The 19,365-nt window shown below is 40.5% G+C and overlaps 1 protein-coding gene across 1 annotated transcript in view; it reads left to right on the forward strand.

The window, feature by feature from the left end:
• The first annotated feature begins 9,339 nt into the window (after window positions 1-9,339).
• The window catches only part of PRKAG2 (protein kinase, AMP-activated, gamma 2 non-catalytic subunit), a 28,148-nt gene continuing 18,122 nt past the window's right edge, over window positions 9,340-19,365 (forward strand). Inside the window, exon 1 of the mRNA XM_008945857.1 lies at window positions 9,340-9,445. Within this exon, the coding sequence (XP_008944105.1) occupies window positions 9,374-9,445 (72 nt within the window). The 5' untranslated portion in view covers window positions 9,340-9,373. The remainder of the gene's footprint in view (window positions 9,446-19,365) is intronic.

Genomic DNA, 19,365 nt, shown 5'->3' on the forward strand with positions numbered 1-19,365 from the left:
ACTCATCCAGTTGAGTGTCCCTTTCAGGGTCTGGTATTCTTTGAAAGATTACGTTAGCTCCAAACCACTTACGAAATCAGTTTGAAGATGCTGTGACGTTTAAAGTCTCTTGCGACCATTTCTAATTCTTACTGCAAACTCTTTCAAGCATTTTGTTTTGCTGTTTTGAAGATCATTAAGGAGAATTCTGGACGAAATGAAGTCGCGACCCTCTGACACTCTCTTGCAGTGTTTTCCCTGTGAAATACCAAGCTACTGGTAAAACCTCCTTCAGAGTGACTTGTAGAAAATGGAAGACGTGTAGCATGAACTTGCATCCCATTTGCACTAGCTGATTCACATAAGATGGACTCTGCAAATGTTCCAGCTTTGGGATTAGCTTGAGCTGGAGTTTAACTCCTTAAACACACAGTTCTCATCTGGTCTTGCAAACCACCAAAAGGAAGAGGCATCTTACTAGTCTTGCTGCAGCTGGGTTTGCTTGTTATGCAGCTACTTTCTGTTGATTCCACTGTCTCTCTTCCACATGTAGTGATATCTAAGCTTGCTTTGAAGTGTCTCAAGCATACTGTTGGTTTTTTATTTTGTGTTCACTCTTTTCCCTCCAGTTGATCATCTTATTTTGAATAAAAACTGGTTAGACTAAACTTTTTTTGACACAACCATATTGACTTACTTCTTTGCTTTTGATGAGTTTCTTTCACTAGTACTTACATATACACTGGTTTTAGTACCTTTGATACATACCTAAGAATTCTGACAGGGTTTGAGTTTGTTTGACTCTCCTTCTGACTGGTACTGTGTCGTCTTCTTCATGAACTTGTGGAGCCAGGGAATGTTTGATTTTTAACTAGGATGATGACTCCTGTTTACACAAGTTATTGCTTGATGTCTCTGCATCAAGCTACTCCTTGTGACAAAGGGAGAAAACATTTCAATTAGCTTAATGCTCTAAAGTGACTGAACAGTTGCACAAACTCTAGAATTCAAAAGACATACTAAAACACGTGCAAAAAAAAAGTGCAGATCCAAGCAATCCTGAATTTTTATCTTAATGGCAGCTGAATGTTATGTTCAAAGTGTCTTAAGCGACTACAAACGTAATTATTGAACTGAAATGTTTGGAGATGTTGTGTTTTCCTTTAGCTTGTCACTATTAAGCTTTTTCTGAAGACATGAGCAACAAGACAGTGTGCTCTTTTTAATTACCTGTCAATGTACCTATTCACCCCTCTTATTTTGTGTACCTCTAGACCCTCTTCCTATTTGTAGGATGAAACACAGTAAGCAGGGCAGAGCTTACTTCTTACTTACTCTAATGTTGTCCCCATGTGCTCACACTTCTTTTAAAGATCCTGTTCTTCCTGCCATGTCATGTATTCATGCTGTAATATGTAATTGAATTAATCTTGGATTGCTGAAGAATCTTCTGATACTGATCTCTAGATACACTTCCTACCAGTTGTTTGTATCAGAGTATCTTACATCTGTAAACTTACTGTGATCTTTCTGTAGCTGCCAGCTCATGCATTCCTTCAGATCGGGGTGGGAAGTGTTCCATCTGCAACGTCCATATCATATAGCCTGTGGCTGCATGAGTAATGCTACTGTGTAACTTTATTGTGTGGTCTGCTAGGATATTTTAAAGGTCTTTGCAGCTTTCAGAAAGAAAAAAAAAAAAAAAAAAAAATCTGTCACTCCATCCTCTCCTTTTGGTTCCTTGCATTTTAAATCCATTCAGCTTGTAATGGAATAGTCAATTCCTGTTGCTGTCATCATACTACTTCCTATGCATAAGACTTCAGACATGTCTGGATTTTTTTCCCCTCTAAAATTGGAAGTAGTCCTTTGCCAGCCTTGGTTGCCATCTCTGCAACAAAGTTGTGCCGACCACGTTCTAAAAAACATGATTTATATCCTGCCTCCTAGAGCAGGCATCTCTGTAACCATCTCTTCCCACTTTTTCCATGTCTTTTTTTACCACTCAGTCTTATCCTGAGGCTGGTTACATGGCTGGTTATTTTAGTGGGGTATTTATTCTGCTGAGAAAACTTTCCTCTTAAATAAACAGAACTCAAATTATACAGTACAACTTCACTTTTTTTTTTTTTTTTTTTTCCTGTGCTTGCCCTTCTTAAACTATGTTAGTATTCTTCTACTGAGTCTGACATTGATTCAGCTCTGGTGTCTTATTTCTTGTCCACTGCTTTATGGTGTTCTTGGCTCTTAAGCAGACAGCTCAGCAGACTGAGAAGTCATGCCTGCTTACTGCGTTATTCTGTGACAAAATTGCAGGGTTTTGTTCTTCTTTCCCAGCCTTTCCATTGCCATGCTTTTCACAGGGTACATCATGTACCTTTTAATTTATCTGTGCATCATTCAACCCTGTCTAAAAATCAGTCCTATTTCTCTTATAGAAGGAAGGTAGGTTGAAGTAAAGCTGATGCTTATGATCACAGTAGCATGCTGTACAGAGTACTAGATTCCTTTTCAGACTAGAACTACTGCTGTCTCCTGTGTTGTGAACGTTGTGAGAGAGGTTATCAAGTATATTAAGGAACTCATTCAGTAAATTCAGACTGGGGGTGACCAGAAACTATATAGCCAGTTTTGGTGACAGCTTTCAGAGAAAACTGCAGGCAGAAGAGCAGTTCACGAGGTTAAGGATGTCTTTTTCCTGGTGCATCCTCTGCCAAGGGTTACCTGTAGCAGTAGGGAGGGAGGGTGACTCGTGCTGGCTTATGGAAGTGAGTAGTCACCTTGGTGTCTTCTGGCACTGTCTGACATAGCTAAGCTGATCTAATGGCTCCTTGCCCCAGCAAGGGTAGTGTCCTCGTACTGCAGAGACTCTCACCTGAGGAAAGGGCAGGAATAATCAGCTTGCCACGTGGCGAGATGTGGTTGCTGAACAGACCCCAAACTGGCATTGAGGAAGCTGCTAACTTGTGACAAATCCAGCTGCTGCAGCCAATTCATGGAATATCCTGTATAAATCCAGTTGGTGCAGAGAGATCAGCAGCTGCAGATAATATGGGGTGCTGCTGCTTATGCTGCTGTGGAGCCATGTCTTTATACCTGGCCCTTGAAAATACAGTTATTCTGTATTTGCTGACACAGACATATTGGGTAGGAGAGTGAAAAATTTATCTTTCAAATTGCATCTCATGCCAGATGGATGTAAACAACTCTGCAATTCCTGCTTCTACTGTGATGTGTTTGTCCAAGTTGTTTTTTACTCCTATGCTAACAAAAGACTTAATTATTTTACCTGATTAAGTGGTATAAGAGAGAATAATACAGAGTGCTGTTGTTTGTTTAACACTTCTGTTAGCAAAATTTATCAGTATAATTATACCAATAAACGGCCCTAATATATTGCTATTGAATCAATTCTGTAGTAAACATTGGGATGAAAAATACCTTTTGTCTTTGTAACATTTCAGTTCTCTAGCATCTGAACTGTGATATTCAACATATTACTTGACTTTTTAAAAACAGGGAGTGGGACTTGGAGCAACCTAAATACAGATCTGTATGTGTGCAGTAACTGAAAAGAATTTTTTTTTTTTTTTTTCCCTGTAACTAGGTTATTTAGTAAATGTGAGAGTATCACAAAACTACATTTCTACTCCCTTCTTCATTTCCTTTTATCCACCATCTGAACTGGGTGAGGGCAGATGCTTATGTTAGCAGTAGTCAAGCTCAAACAGCTAGTGTTGGGTGCTGGGAGTGCTTAGATCCTGTTGCTATAAAAAAACTTAAGCTTTTTTTTTTTTTTTCAGTTTCCTAGAGTGATTCTTATTAAAAATGGCTTCTGTCTTCATCCAAGTTGTGCATCTAGCTAGGCTGTGAAGTATATTTTTAACATACTGCTATTAGCTGTTTTTTCCCTGCTTTTTAAAGGGCTTTGAAAATCTGGCAGTTAACTTCATGGTAAACTCAGAAATGTCAGTTGTACAAACAGTTGTTCAGGTCCATGAGAAGGGTTCTTTGTGCTCTTCAGGTGTTTGAGAATTACTAGAGCTCCAGCTCTCAGTATAACCAGCAGCAGGGGTGCTGTGGAGAGCTGCAGCAGCAGGCTGGTGGTCTGGGTGGGAATTCACTCTTTAAAGCAGATCGGAGAAAAGAGTCTCTGTGGAAGCCTGTGTCTTCTTTCAAATGCTGCTGGAACCACCAGCTGAACTTGAAATGTGACTGCATATCCCTGCAGAACTATAAGGAGCATAATACAGTTATAAAATATAACAAGCACTGCAATGATTTTGTGTTGGTGAAATTAGGAAGTGAGTATGGTCCAGGATCTTCTTGTTGGGCCAGCCCAGTATGAATATAGCAAGGAAATACAGCCTGTGGTTTGCAGTAAGCACTTCTGAGGAACTTTGTATAGGTTTTTCTCTCACATTATTTCAAAGCTTTTCAGTATGTGTTGACCATATGTGTTACTTCATGTTCCTGTTCTCTGTCTGCAGGTGCTTCTTCTTTTCTTTTCCTTCTTTTAAAAGAAAGTCTTGAAATGCTGAGGTGAAATCTACAGTAGAAAAGTACCCTGCATGGTGGCAGAGGTATGAGTGGAACCAAAGGCATCTGTTCAGTAGATGTCTGAAGAAATGGCTTCAGTAATGCTGCAGAATTTTCCCTTTCATTTATGTGGAGTATTTAGATGATAGTTTTACCTTAGAGATTTCTAAACAGACAATTAAACTTAGCACCAAGTCCCACTGCAATCAGAGTTAGTAGTGCTGAATAGTTATTCTGTTAAAAACATCACAGCTTTTTTTTTTTATGAATATTTACTGCCTGAAATGAAAAGTTAAAGCATGTCTTGTGTTACAGTGAAAGATGGGAGAGAGGAAGGGAGTAAAAATCATGTGGCCTTAAATGAATAAGATAGTGGAGTGGCAGAATTATGAATAGATTGATCTTCCACTTTTTAAAGGACCTCCACCTGTAGGAACAAACAAAATGCTGATGCAGAAAGAATTTACTCTGCAAATTCTCAACTTCAGGTGTTAAACTGTCAAAAAAACTTGTAACCTTTCAGGTGACTTCTGTTTATGCTCTGTTAAAAATTGCAGCACTGGGGATTTGGAGTTTTTTTTTGCCTTCACCTGTGATGTGGGGAGAGGGGTGAACATGGAGAATGTTCACTTGCGAAATAACTTTCAGAAGAATCTTTAAGATACAAGCTTTCATGAATGAACTCCCACATGGAAATGCATATTCAGCTGCTTGTTAGTGGACTCTTCTCCTCCCCAGTCCTGCTCTAGATTAAGATGCCTCCCACTGGCAAACTGCTCTGTCTGTGAACCAGCTAACTTCCAGATCATGAGCTGTAAGAAGCTGAGGTTTGGCTGGAGGCAGTGTCCTAAGTCTAGGCCTAAGTTAATGTCCAGCAAATGTACTCCATAGGGTTTATCTGCAGCTGCCTTTGCCATGCCAGGGCAATCGTAGTTGTCCAGTACCTTTCTGTCTTCTCACTCCTTGGAAGAGCTGTTGTAAAAGCAGTATGAGAAAGGTGTACATGTAGCACGTGATCCGGGGAGAAGGAATACAGTTGGCAGGGAAGGACAGATGATGCTTAGCACAGTACTGACTCCAGTTCAGCTTCCAAGGAGGGGAAGAACTCCCTTGGGAGGTTCCTGATCTAAGAATTTGGGCTGTAGCATGTAGTCATCCTCCTCTGTGGCCTATCAGTACAACACAACTTAGGACATTCTAAGCATTAAATTAATGGAACTGGGGCTTCTGCAAATGAGGCTTCTTATGCAAATCTAATTTTGGATACCACAGTTAAGCAGGAGAGAGATGTTGTCGCCTCTTGTTCATGGAGTCCACCATTGTCATGTCAGCATCTGACTGATGAAAGAATGACCAGTATCTATTCATAGCTCCTGTGTGTTGGGTGGATGATCTCCTATGCAGATCAGAGTTGACCAGCAGAGACTGAGAGAGAGAATTTTGAGTCAAGATGAAAGGCATCACTTGTAGCTCCAAAGGGAGCACTGCTTTGCAGGTACTGGGGAAGACTGCAGAAGCTTGGTAGTAGCCAGAAAAGATGGGCATTTATCAGAAAAACAAGACTGGAACTAGAAAATAAAGAGGTAATGGAGTAGAAATACCCTGGTGGAGGTCAGGGTGTTTGTATTTGATTAGTTGTATTTGCAGCACGGTAGTATTTGGATATGACCACAAACAGAAGCTTGTCCTCTGGAAGATGAGAGGAACTGTACAGAAGCCTCTGTCCACTCGTGCTGTGCCGGAAGGATAGGTGTGAGTACAGCCCTGAGATGTTCTGAGCCTGGAGCTTGGGAGACTGTTTCTCCTTTGAGCAGCTGTATGTACATAACACACACACAATACCTGTACAAAGAATTAGGCTGTGGCATCTGTTCAGTAATCCCAAGTAGCTGAAGGTGTTACAAGGTCTTAAATACCCTTTCCAACAGATACTTGATGAAGTCATGTAGGGCATGTGAGTTAAATCAGTGCTGCTTATGTTTTGCATGTTCAGTTAGTAATAAAGCAGTGCATTATACTTAGAGTATAAAGATTTGTAGAAATAAACCTCGGTTCCAGCTGGACAATTGGATCCTTGTTCAGATCTTGCTAGAGTTTCCAAGCTATTGATACGGATGTTAAACAGTGCTCACAGATGGCTATCTCATGCTTCTGAATGTTGTTTTAACTTCCCAGTGCCAGTTTGGGAAGCAGTTGCTTTGTGATACCTCCTCTGAGTTGGAAGACAGCATGGGCGGAGATACACCTAATCAAACCCATGCACACTAAGTGGGTGAGGAGTGTTGAGGTCCAGATGATACAGTGTTTGGAGAGTGGGAGAACACGTTGAGAGGAGGGTTTCTGGGCCCACCTTCACTGTACTGGGCAATACAGAGAATTCTGAACTGTGGCTGCCATCAGCAGCCTTACCTGGGTCAGTCTGGCAACATGTCCTGCTCCACAGCTACTGCACTTGCTACTGGGAGATGTTACATTTGTGGAATTGGTGACTTGGCAAGCCTGTGTTGAGCAATGATGTGCTCTTCAAGAGTGTAGGTTATTTTTTTTCCTAAAAATAGTTGATTGATTTGTAGTTTATCAACTATTTAAGGTGTTCCTATGCTTCTTTCTACCTGGAGCATACTTAATTGTGTAAAAAGTCATGTTGGTAAGGCTACAGACTCAGTAGGAGGTATGGATTTGGAATCAGAATGGTAACTGCCTGGGGTGTATATGCTTGTAGTAGTTTCTGGGTACTTGGTGAAGGTTTCTGTTTCGGTCAGTGTGGGGAATGGGCTCAGTCTGCAAGGTGATTTCAGAGTTGTTGGGCCACTGTCTTGTTTGCTGCAGCAATTGGAAGGTATTTAATGAAAGGGGCAGGGAATTAAAATAGGATGAAGTTAGTTTTGTCCTGTTCTCTAGGCTGATTGCTGTAGTGTTTGTTGTGCTGAGGAAGGACATGACAGTGCAGGGTCTCTAATGGTTGCTGGCTGTGGCAGTAGCCAGTCTTATTTACTGGTGATTGGACGTATCATTTCAAGAGCTGTTCTCATTGTGTGCTGTCCCATGGAAAAAGCTGAGATTAAAGGGAATAAGGACTCTAATACTGCACAGAGGGATTGCATTTATGCTTGTAGAAGCAACCTTAACTTCCTAAACACCAGAGTTCTTGACATGTCACCTAATTATTACAGTATTTTTTTCAATGCTTTTAATGTCTCTTTCCCTCCCACTTCTTTTTTTGTATATTAAAAACAAAACAAATGAAACAAGCCCCAAAAGCACAACTCCTCCATTACAGGGTCATTAAATTAATTTTGTTCAGTCAGTAGCTGTTAACATTATTGCAGAAGTTGAAGGATGATAAGATGTTACTACATTATGGTGTTAAATAAAGGTTTCTGTCCCAAACTACTGTTTTTAATCTCACAAAGGTTGCTTCCTACCAGCATTGTCCAAGTGTCTGCCTGGTCCTTTTCCTGTCAATTTGTTCACATGGTTTCCTAATCTCTTACCAATTTTTTCCTAGCTCCTGCTATTTCCACTTCTGGTCCTGACCTTTACAGGAACATAACTCCAAATTTTTTTTTTTTTTTTCCCCTCTTCTGATTCCTCCCAGTTGGACTCTGTCTTCTTTATTCCTATGGATCTCTTATTTCACGTTGCTTGTGTTTCAGTGGGGAAAAGATTTTTTCTTTGTTCAGTTTTTTAAAGAGTAATGAGAGTAGGAGATGAGGGGCTTGCATAGTGCGTAGAAGAGGCTGCCTGATCCTAGAGCAGCCACCTGCAGGGGAGGTCCAGCTTGGATCCTGTAGAATTCGGCTAAAGAAGGGGTGCTGGGCCACTGTGGAAGTGACAAATAACTTCTCCAGTGCTAGATGATTGGTTTTGAGCAAGTCCAGCAAGTGAGGGTTTTTTAACTTTCTAACATGAAGTTCTTCAATGATCAGTAGATAATTCAAGTTGTTATTTTTTTTTTCTTTTTTTCTCCACTCTTCAAAAGTTTAGTATATGACCAAGTTCCTGGGCATTATTCGAGGGTCTAAAGAGTGCATATCTGATGGAAGGGTTAACCTTGACCAAGTTCTGGGTGCCTGCTGTAAACAATGGAGGGCCAAACTGCTTTCAAAAAGAGAGGCGAAAAATAAAAAGCCATACCTGAGCAGATCTGAAGAATATGTATGCATATGCATCTAAAGTCTGAGAAATGCAAAGTAAATTGAAGTTGATTTGGGTTGGATTTCATGTCCTTGCTACAGACATGCCACACTAAAACCATTCTAGCTTAGAGGATCCTTTTTTTATAAATGAGGTGTTGGAATTGTGATGCCTTCTGTGAAGTAGTCTGAAGAAAATGGAACTGATTACATAACTCATTTGCTGCCTCTTCAGAAAATATGAAATTTGTATGTGAAAAGTAGACTGGACAGAGAGATTAAATTGGAGAAAAAGTGATTTAAAGAGCTTGAGTTAGTCAAGCTTGTCTCTAGTTACGTTTCAAATAGTTGTCTTCTGTACATAAGCGTTCAGGTGGATATTCCAATAGTTTGCTTTTAGAAAAACAAGATTGTTTACATATAAATCTAGAGTACAGAAGTCCCTTCTTGTCATGGAAGAACACTGCATTTTTCTTTGTTCTATTGAATTTGAAAGGAAAGTTGAGTCTGAAATGTGAAGTGCAAAACTATGGCTGTGTGTCCAGGTATGACAGCGTGAACTCGAGTTTTGCTTTAGGCTTGGCCTTCTGCAGTGGTGTTCAGTTGATTTGGCATGGCTTTTTTACTTTTTTCTTTTTTTAAGGTTACTTAAATAAAACATCATCATGTTTTCACTTACAGCACTTGAAGAATCGGAAAGTGACATTTACGTGCGATTCATGAGGTCACACAAGTGTTATGACATTGTTCCAACCAGCTCTAAGCTTGTTGTTTTCGACACTACGCTACAGGTGAGTATTCTCCTTTCAGTCTGCCTTTGCTTGCAGGTCTTTTTTTTTTTTTTTTTTAAAATGAATGTTTCCTGAGTGTTTAATGAAATCTGATCTCTTGGAGATAAATTCTTCCGTAATGCTTTGCTTTGTACAGAACCATATTGTTTCAGCTGTATCTTTTGTGTTGTACTAGAGGAGGAGGTGGAGGAAGACCCCTACCAGAGCAGAGGGGATATAATTTGTTTTAGAGTTGGAATCACTATATAAAAAAAAACTTTCAAACAAGCCCAAACTTATATTGGTTTCTTTATGGCTATCAGAATTTACATAAAGATGTTTTACGTAAAGATCCCTGTGCAACAGTTAGAGTATCTAGGTGTTTTGAGCCTGTTCCTGCTATATTGGGAAGACAATTTAGTATTAAAATGGGTGGCTTAATTATAGAAATTATACTTCAGAAAATTTTTGTTTTCAGATTCTCATTTTGCTTTTAATCAGTAAATCATCTGCTAGACTCTTGGCTTTGTCTGAAGAGTTTTTTTTGCCAAGAGAAGGCATTAGCTGCCTGCTATAGAAACAGACTAATCTGTTCTGCTGTGTGGTAGAAAGCTGTGGCTTTCTTTTTGCTTCCTGAATTTTGCAGTTGATGTTTTTTGGCTTGCTTTGTTTTTTGTTTCAGTGTATTTTTCCTTTTAGAGGATGGTCCAATTTTGCCTTAACTAAACCCATTGGATAATTTTGGTCTGGAATGTACTGCTCAATTAGATTTCAGCTTTCTAGTCAGAAGCAACTGTGTAGTAGATACTTAGTCCCAAAATGTTCATGGAACTGTCTTGCATATCAGATAATCATGTTTAATGCTAGATTGAGTGCTATGATCTAAAAGGTGGAAAGCCTACATTGCACAGCAAGGCAGAGTACTGGCGTGGGTCAAGAACACCCCACACACCTATTAGTCTATTTGTACAGTCACCCACAGCATCCTTTCTGAGTTCTGCAGCATGGCTAAAAGCACTGGAGCTTCACTTACTGCTCAGGGCAGTAGAAGCAGCTTTAACTTCAGCACTGGACTTTCTCAGTTACCCAGGCATCTCACTAGTAAGGGAGTTTCCTTCTTCTCTTGACTCTATTTAGACTCTGAGCATGCTGAGGCTTCAGTGTGTTGCCTCTGATACCTTGGCTGGGTCCTTAAAGGTAAGTCTCCTGTCCAGTACTAGTATGTTAAAACCTGAGTGGTGCCGTGGTTAAGACTCTGCCTGTGTGCTGAAGGACCTCCTGCTGCTGACTGCTCTGGTAGCCAAGAAGGCAATGCTGAGTGGTAACAGCTAGTCTCCAGTGTCTCATGTCAGCTTATTTCCTATTTACTCAGGAAGCCAGACTTCTGCTGGAGACTTATTATCCTTAAGCACCTTGGTATCGATGGGCCAGTCACTTTCCTTTCCCTAGGGTTCTTCCATGTACTTACGGGACACTGGATTTTTTGTAGTGAGGAGACACTCACGCTATGATTAGAGGTTGGAAAGGGTAGCTGTAGTCTTAGAGGAAGAGCTTTTAAGCACACAGACATCAGCCCTACAGAGTTTAAATGTTGACATTGTTGGTTTTGTTTGCATATTCCACTTCTTGACTGTTTTGATACAGTCTTTCAGCTACATCTGTGCCTGCATTTCTCTAGCTGCAAGGACTCTGTGCAAGCACTGAAAGCTCTAATAGAGAGTGTCTGTTCCATTTACATATGAATTCTATTTGACACATTCCTTTTCAGAGATGTCTTTCTCTATCCCTCAGAAGCTTGCTTCTTTGGGAGGTTGATTGTTTTGACTTTTTTGTCATCTCAGAGGGGAAAAAGTTCTGCAGTTTTTCCTTTATTCTTCCTGAAAGAGATGATGGTGTCAACTCTGTATTGAAGAATTCAGACCCCTTTGACCTGAAGGGTCAAATTTAGGATAGTAGTGTTTATTGTCACTCTTTCAGCTCTCCTCAAAGACTACTAGCTTCTTTTTGATGCTAAGGGATATTTATTCTCACATTGTGATATAATCTGTTGGGAATTGGTACCTGCAGCTTGTTGGCATGACTCATAATCTCTTGAGGCCTCAACTACCAGTGGTCACCTGTGTCAAAGGCTTGAACTTGGTTATTGTTGCCATTGAAAAGATGAATTTTCTTTATTGCATGAACCAGTTCATCTTGGGACCATTGGGGCAGGTCCCCTGTTCTTTTTGGATTCCTCAGATCCCTTGATGAATTACACCAAATCATGCCAGCTAACATTTTTTGTTACTAGAGCTGTTTTAAGATAATGCTATTAACATCAAGAAGTTGGAGTTTCATCTCCAGTTGGTGAGCCAGTGTGAGGTAATAACTGGAGGAGCAGAGTGTGAGTGAATGAACCTTGTGAATTCTCAACATAAAAGGAAATGGTTAATGTAGTGATAATAGAAGAACTTTCACCAAAATCTCTGTTGTCTTTGGGATCTGTAATGGTAGTTATTTATTACAGCTGGAGAAGAACAAGGTCTTGGTCTAGGAGCATGAAGTCATGTTGTCAGTCTGCTTCTCCAGGTATTTGAAAGCAGTGGTGGTAGAAGGGGAGCCTGTAGTTATTCATTCAGATTCTAGTGTACAAGTGTGGACCATATCCTGAACCTGGATTAGTGACGAGCCTTTTTTTGTCTCCAAACTGAACTCTTTGAACTTTGCATCGTTACATTGAGTGGTAGTTGCATTACTCTTCAAGGTCCTACTATTGTTGTAGAGCAATAGTCCTCTTTCAGCATTGACACTGTCTTCTAACTTCTCAGGTTTTGCAAAACTAGTCAATTACAGGGTTATTTAAGAAAACATTAAACAGATTGGTCATCCTGGTCTACGCTGCCAGGAAGTCTTCTAAGTACTTCTCTTTAGTATTTCCCTTTGTAGTTCTTCACCTAGTACCTGGTGTTAATATTCCACCTTCTCTATTTTCAAAACACATTTTACTTCTACAGCCTGATGTGTGTGGCTGGTGCAGATACATGTGTATGGCATATAAAAATAGAATAGCTTTATTTTTTTAAAACAGCTGAATAAGTACGTGGTGGCAAAAAAAAAACTTCTAAAACGTTCAGTTTAAATTTTTAATATATAAATCACTTATTTTCCAGCACTTGGGAACTTTGTAGCAGTTTCTTTTGAAAATGTAGTACTCAGTTTTCAACTGCATTTTTTTCAACATTTAACTTTTCAACGTTCAATATTCATGAATTATCTCAAACTGAGAGGGTTTTGGAGACATTTGCCTTTCCTGACTCTTTCACCCCTAACTACATCAGTGTTTCTCCTAGTTTAAAAACAAAATAAAAAGCCTGGTGCCTTGAAAAAGTTCCCAAATACTTGAATTCCCTTTTTCAATAATGATAGAGCTAAACCAGACTATATAAGGGCTCACGTTTTGCCTCCCCTAGTATAAGCTAGTAGCTGTCAATGCAAGCAGAATTAAAAATGGAGCTGCACTATTCTGATGGAATCCTTTGAAAGACTCTACCGTTGCATTTTTGACTGCAGTGTCCCGTCTCCCTCTACTGGTCAGCAAGCACAGCACACATCACATGTTTCCACCCTGGAAAATTACTCACGAGATCCTGTGGAAAGTATTCTAAAACTGTTGTTAGCTGTGGGAAAACTGGAGATGTCAACTTACATAACACATCACAAGACACGTCGCTGAAGCAACATCTATTATTAAAAGTAAATGTTTAGTCTCAACATCTTGGAGGCATTTAATGTAAAGATTTGTAAGGAATCTTGGTTTAAGCCTGAATGAGAGGAGATGGTAGGGTGCCATTACACTGAAAATGGAAAGAAGGCCTTAAGTAGCAGAAATAGTGGCTAATAAAGAGCAGGAAGGGGCTGACAGTCTCCTCAGTCCTGCTTTTGTCAGTCAGAAGACATGAGGGCCTCTTCATTCCACTAGCTACCAAACATCTTGCTGCTTCTAGTGCTAGCACACCACTCGGGTCTCATGTGTCACAAACACACCTGGGCAAGTGGCCCCTACACCTGGCTATTGTGAAAGCAGTAGTGTATCTCATGTGCTTCTGTCAGGCATCAGGTGAGCTGGTAAGGGAGACCTGTGCTGTGCTTCAGCTGGAGCATGTGCCACTTGGCAGAGGCCTGAGCAACATCTCTGTACTGAGCCAAGGTCTGTTTACCTGCCTGAGGCCAACTGCACAGCTCCATTTGCATTAGTCTAGCTTAGCTTCTCTTGCCCCCCAAAGAGAGTGTCTGCATCTGGGCTGCTTGCCTGGAATGGTCCTCAGCCTCTGCTGAACACTGAGAAGTGGCAGATGTTGTCTGGGAGAGTGCTAGCTGGCACAGGTCTCTGATTTAAACTGATGGTGGACTGTTCTTTCACCTTTCTAGTTTGCTAATACAGAGGTAGCCTGTAAGTCTTGGCTCCTCATAAATATTTACAGACTCATGTTGAACTGCACTTCAGTGCTGTGGCTTGTCTGCCTGTGACCTGTGAATACTCCTTGTTCCTGACAAGCCTCAGTCCTTTGCTTTTCCCCGAGAAGATGCTATCTTTGCTTGATGCACATTAAAGAAACTTCTTGAAGCCTGATCTGACCAGGAAGAGAGTCAAGAGACGATTCGGTGTTACAGGCTCTCCTGTGAAGTTTGGAAATTTGACTCTGGATGGTGGGGAAACAGGGCAAGTGGCAACCAGTGGATAAATCTCTTGCACATCTCCCAAGAGGGAAACAACAGGAAAACATGTCACAGTCCCTTTGAGGGGGTTAGGAGGGTTGTCCCTTGAAGGGCTACTCTGTGAGTGAGCATTCACTTACTGTTCTTCATTCTAGTTCTTCTATAAATGGATCTGGATTATCTTTATAGTAGACTCCAAGAAGGCACTGACCTGAATGCATGTTTGCTCATTACCAGTTTGTCTTCAGCACAGTATTTGAGTACTCTGCGAGTGTTAATGCAGTTAGTGTGGCAGTGATCTGTGGAAATAAGGTGGCATCCAGATCTACCTTTTTGGTTGTTGGACTTAACTTGTACCAGTATATGAGTTTAACCTTCTGTGATGCTTCTTCAGCTGTTCTTACCCAATATGCTAAGCTGGGATGCGTTCCTCTTGCAAATTTCTTTCAACTATATCTCAAACTTTGTTCTGATAGGAAGGGTTATTGCTTCTCAGTGATTGCCTGAAAGGTTTGGTTTTGATACAGTGGTCCACCTGTGAGTGTTCTGAAGTGTATCTTCCCTATAAGTTTTGTAGCCCTTAAAAATAATTGTCAGACAAGACTGGAAATTTATCAGCTTATCCAGTGAAAATGATGAATGTTCTAGCTCATGTTCAGGCATCCATCCGTCAGGATTCGGAGATAATAAGTGTCAAGGATCAGCTGGGTCAGACACTGCTTCTTTGGGAGCAAAAAAAAAAATGAAAGGGCTTCTTCCTTTCTATTCTGATCTGATAAAATAGACATTTCTTGGGGTTACATTAGGGCCCTTTTGGGCAAGTAGAGATAATGCCCTAGAGTTAGTTTATACAGTGAAAGATGAGGCAAGAGAGGTACCCATTTATCATCTTGCCTTTGGATGGCAGCCATACCACAGAACTTCTGGCAGATCTTTTTAACACTGACCACACTACTAGTCTTTTGCATCATCCTCTTGGTACTGGCATATCTAAAGGTGTTTCATGACTACGTTTCTTCCTTCTGTTACCTTTAAGCTTTTCCAAGTTAGCTTTAGCATTGAGGCAATGGCACCAGGAACTGTGACTGCTCTTCTCAGTGTCTTGTAAAGGATAAGCACCTTTTTGCAAGGCAAATGAGACAAGTGATTGCAGCAGCAACAGTCAGCCTCCTTACCTATAGGACAGTCCTGGAAGGGAAATTTGAAACCCTTTGGTCACTTACACATGTAGCTAATGGTTTTCATAACATAATACCAGGTAAAACAAGATGAAAGTGTGTGTGTGTGTGTGTGTACACACAATTTTTGGAAACAAGTTTATTCTCAGTTTTCCTTTCAGATGCTTCCCATATTCACAGATGTTTCCTTGACAGAGCATTTCAGCAAGGGCTTGTAAGATTACTGGTCTGGTCTATCATACTGAAAAGGACACTCCTCATTATTTCCCATCAGTGAGGAAAAACTTCTTCTGTAGTCAGGTGAAATCTTCTGTCTATCACCATTTCTTGTGTCACTGCCCAGTAATCAAGCTATTTTGGAGCTCGCTAAGGGACAAGGGTTTCCAAATATTCTACTACCTGAAAAACAAGACTTGCTGTGTGGGGGTCTAACTCAGTGTTTTTGGTAATGACTGGTACATTGGAAGAGGCTACGTCCTCCTCAACTTACAGTGGAAATATTTGAACAGCCTGCAGAAGCAAAGCAATGACCTCCAGAAGTCTTGTCTGATGTAACTTCGTCTGTTCTTTTGTTCAGTCTATTCCAGTTGGTGTAATGAGCTCCTGCAGGAAAAGCTTGCTCCTGTTCCTCTCACTGTGGTGCAGTAGCACCTTTTGTTGAGGTGATCTACGATACGTGTAGGGGTTAAGTCACTGTGTTCCTTTGCTACAATGTGGCCCTTCTACTTAAGGGCCTAAATGTAGGAGAAGACAACTAGTCACATAAAGTGGGATCCCCCGTCAAATTGTAAATGTCTAGACATCATCTAGTCAGTGGGGGAGGAAATAGCATCTGTGAGATACAGCAACTTAATCTGTAAGGCTGGTGAGTCGTGCCTCAGGCATGACTCTTTGCCCTGGTTAGCTCTGAAGAGATGTGGTAAATATGCAAGGTCAGCATATATGTTAGAACAATCTCTAAATTTGGGCAGATAAATCCCATTTTTAATGGCTTGTTGTGTTTGTTAGGACCACTACATGGTTAATAAGAATAAAACTTCTTTGTATAAAGAATGTTTTACATGGTGTCAGACAGCAACCATCTATGGGCTCTGGCTGACAAACGGTTTGTGATGATCAGGCCAGTCCAACACTCAAGATCAGAGGAAAAACCAGTGCTGGTGAGGTCAAGGATTAACAATGCTGTTGGAGGCCCAAGGAGTGGGACACAGCAGAGATCTTCAAAGGCTACAAACTATATATAATCTGCAAGGAAGGTCCTTGCGGGTATTTTCTGCATGAACATCACTGAAACATCTAAATGTGCTGGATGGAAGCCCAGCTCCACACCCCAGTGCTTTGGCTGGCCACCAAGCAGTACTTTGGGCAACTCAAATTCATAAACCACAGAAACTAAAGGAAAGTGTGAGTAGATGAGTGTATGTTTGTGCTTGCAAGCAGCTTTAGCAAATAAGAATGAAGTTGTGGTTTTGCTTTGAGATTACCAGACTTAAATAAGAGACAAGTATTAACTTTAAGAACTGATGGCATTGTTGGTTAATTTTAAATGTAACTGTGTAATACTTTCTGCTGTAAAACTGGTAAAAACAAACAAACCCACCCAATAAGAATGTCACTTAAGCTGTGGTCTAGGAGGACAGCCCAGAGGAATGAGTTTAAGTAATTCTTTACTAAATTTTGGTGATTTATTATGTCAAATGTATAATATGCTATTATTGTCTTTTATGAAGGATTTAAGTCTGAGCTATCTCAGTAACTACATCTGTTCAGCAGCCATCAGTTCTTCCAAAATCTGCCTTTTAAAGCTAGACAAGGTGGCTTCTAACTGAAGATCTTTGGGATTCTTGGAAACAAATAACTTGCAAATAAACACAGTCAGGGCAGGAATTGATCCTTTGAGGAAACTTTCTTTTCCTTCTGGATTGTCTACAAGCTCAGCAGCTTCTTGCTTAGTATATCTTTGGAATTGTCTCTCTTGAAGTATCATTTCTGAATCTAAAATAATACTTCAGTTTTCCTATCCCGCCCATCTAGGTGGTGGTCTTTGCTGCTACTGTGTCTGAGAAATAGGAGGAAGAATTTGGAGGTTGTCTGAAGTCCTGTAGTTGTCTCTCCACATCTTCTCTGCTAGGGGCATGCTGCTTTGCCAAGTTATCAATTACAGAGTTTGTAAACTTGCTTGGGTAGTTTTGTTGCATGATTACTATCTGGAAGAAAGATATTTTCTCCTTGGCTTTAATAAATTAGCTGTTATCTCCTTGTTCTGATAGAGCTTGAAGCTCTGACTCTTGTGGAAGACTGGGGACGGAAGTTGACAGTGGCAGTTAATTCATGTGATAGTGATTATTATGGAAAGATATCAAAGCTGAAGGCTCTCTGTTTCAGGCAGTTTGACTGCTTCTTTCTTCTTTAATGAAGAATGGTTAGAACGTATCTTGCCCCAAGGTGGAGTTAGTCTGTGTGAACTCACTTCTGTCTCATTTCTGCTCCCCAAATAGCTCAGTGCTGTTAGCAGCATCACACTTGGGGTTAATGCAGCAAAAGCTATGTGGAAATGCTGTGTGCGTCTGCCTGGAGGGTTGCTTTGTGGATTTGGTGTTTTTCAGGAGTCAGTATGCTCCTGTGGTGGAATTGGTAACACTTGTGGTGGTTGTTAAGCAGATGGTTACTCCTGGTCATCAGTGGTATGGCAGAAGCATCTGTAAAGTCAGGAAGCTTCAGAACTGTCATCTGCTGGGGTCAGGAGGAGAGATTTGCTTCTCGTGGTCAGAAAGCTATCAGGCTACACAGAGGTAGCAAGAAGTATGGATTGCTTCCAGAAGTCTAATAAAAGGCTGGAGTTCACATATACTAGGATAACACTGAGTATTTGAAACATTCCCTGCAGGTTACTGAAGCACAGACAGCTGATATGTCCTGGGCAGAGTGGAAGTCTTATTAACTTTTAGAAATTTACACTGCTACATTATAAGACTAAGTCTACATGGAAGTTCTGACAAATGGCACGTGACACTGGCTGTCACATGGATGGCTTTGCAAACCTTTCCAAGAAGGCTGTAGCTAATGATGGCAGGCTTATTTTTTCTATTACTCTCTTATCCTCATTTTTGTTTGCCCCTACTTTTTTTCAATGCTGATTCCAATGACTGTGAAGCCCTTTTGTTACTGGCACATCATTTGAAGTAGGCGCTTTGGATACTACTGTGTAATCATGGTCTGTTCAGATGGCAGTCATCAAACAATTGCTAGTTGTGTGCTTTTTGGGTCGAGGAACAGTTTTATGGATGTAGAGATAGATATTGACTGTGTCTTAGCTAGGTCAAGACGTGGGGAAGGAAGCATCACTTCTGTATTGTTTTCCATCTGAAGACTCTTTAGGGATGTGGGCAGGACAGGAACAATGTGCTCAAGCATAGCACCAAAAGATCAGGATTTTGAGGTGCCCTGCAGCCTGACTGCTTCATGCCTCAGAGAACTAGTGTTCCCAGGGAAGTTCTTTTGGGAATGACACCATAACCTTATAAACTGATTTAGAAATTGATAAGTGTTAATTCATTAAAAAGTGAAAGGATTTGGTTGCATTTCTTTAGCAGCAAAACAGGCTAGTTAATCCTTTTAAGTCATAGCTTAGTCATATTTAAAATAAACAATTCCTTTTAATTTGTATAAATCGTGAGTCTAAAAGCTGGAGAGGAAATGAGACTGATTGTTTCAGGGGTTTTTTATGTTAATTGCTCTAGTCAGTATTAACTAGAATATAGCTCAGTCTTCAACTGTTAAGCTGTAGCTGTAAACTGGACACCTGTGAAATTATGGTCATGACAGATTTATTCAGTATCATGATTTGGGGATATAATATTTATGGATGAATGAGAATAAGTTTGAGACTAGTGAGCATAACTTTTCAGCTGTATCAGCTTACTTCTGCTTCTGAGGCTTTCATGTAGAATGTTCACCTAAAACAGATATGGTTTTGCTAAAGATTTTTCTAAGATTTCAACCATTGTAGAAGTAACATGCTTAAGGTTTTTGTTTGTGTGTGGCTTTCATGCCATTTCAAATACCAGC

Source organism: Merops nubicus, unplaced genomic scaffold (genome assembly GCF_000691845.1).
Source record: "Merops nubicus isolate BGI_N331 unplaced genomic scaffold, ASM69184v1 scaffold1008, whole genome shotgun sequence".
NCBI lineage: Eukaryota > Metazoa > Chordata > Aves > Coraciiformes > Meropidae > Merops > Merops nubicus.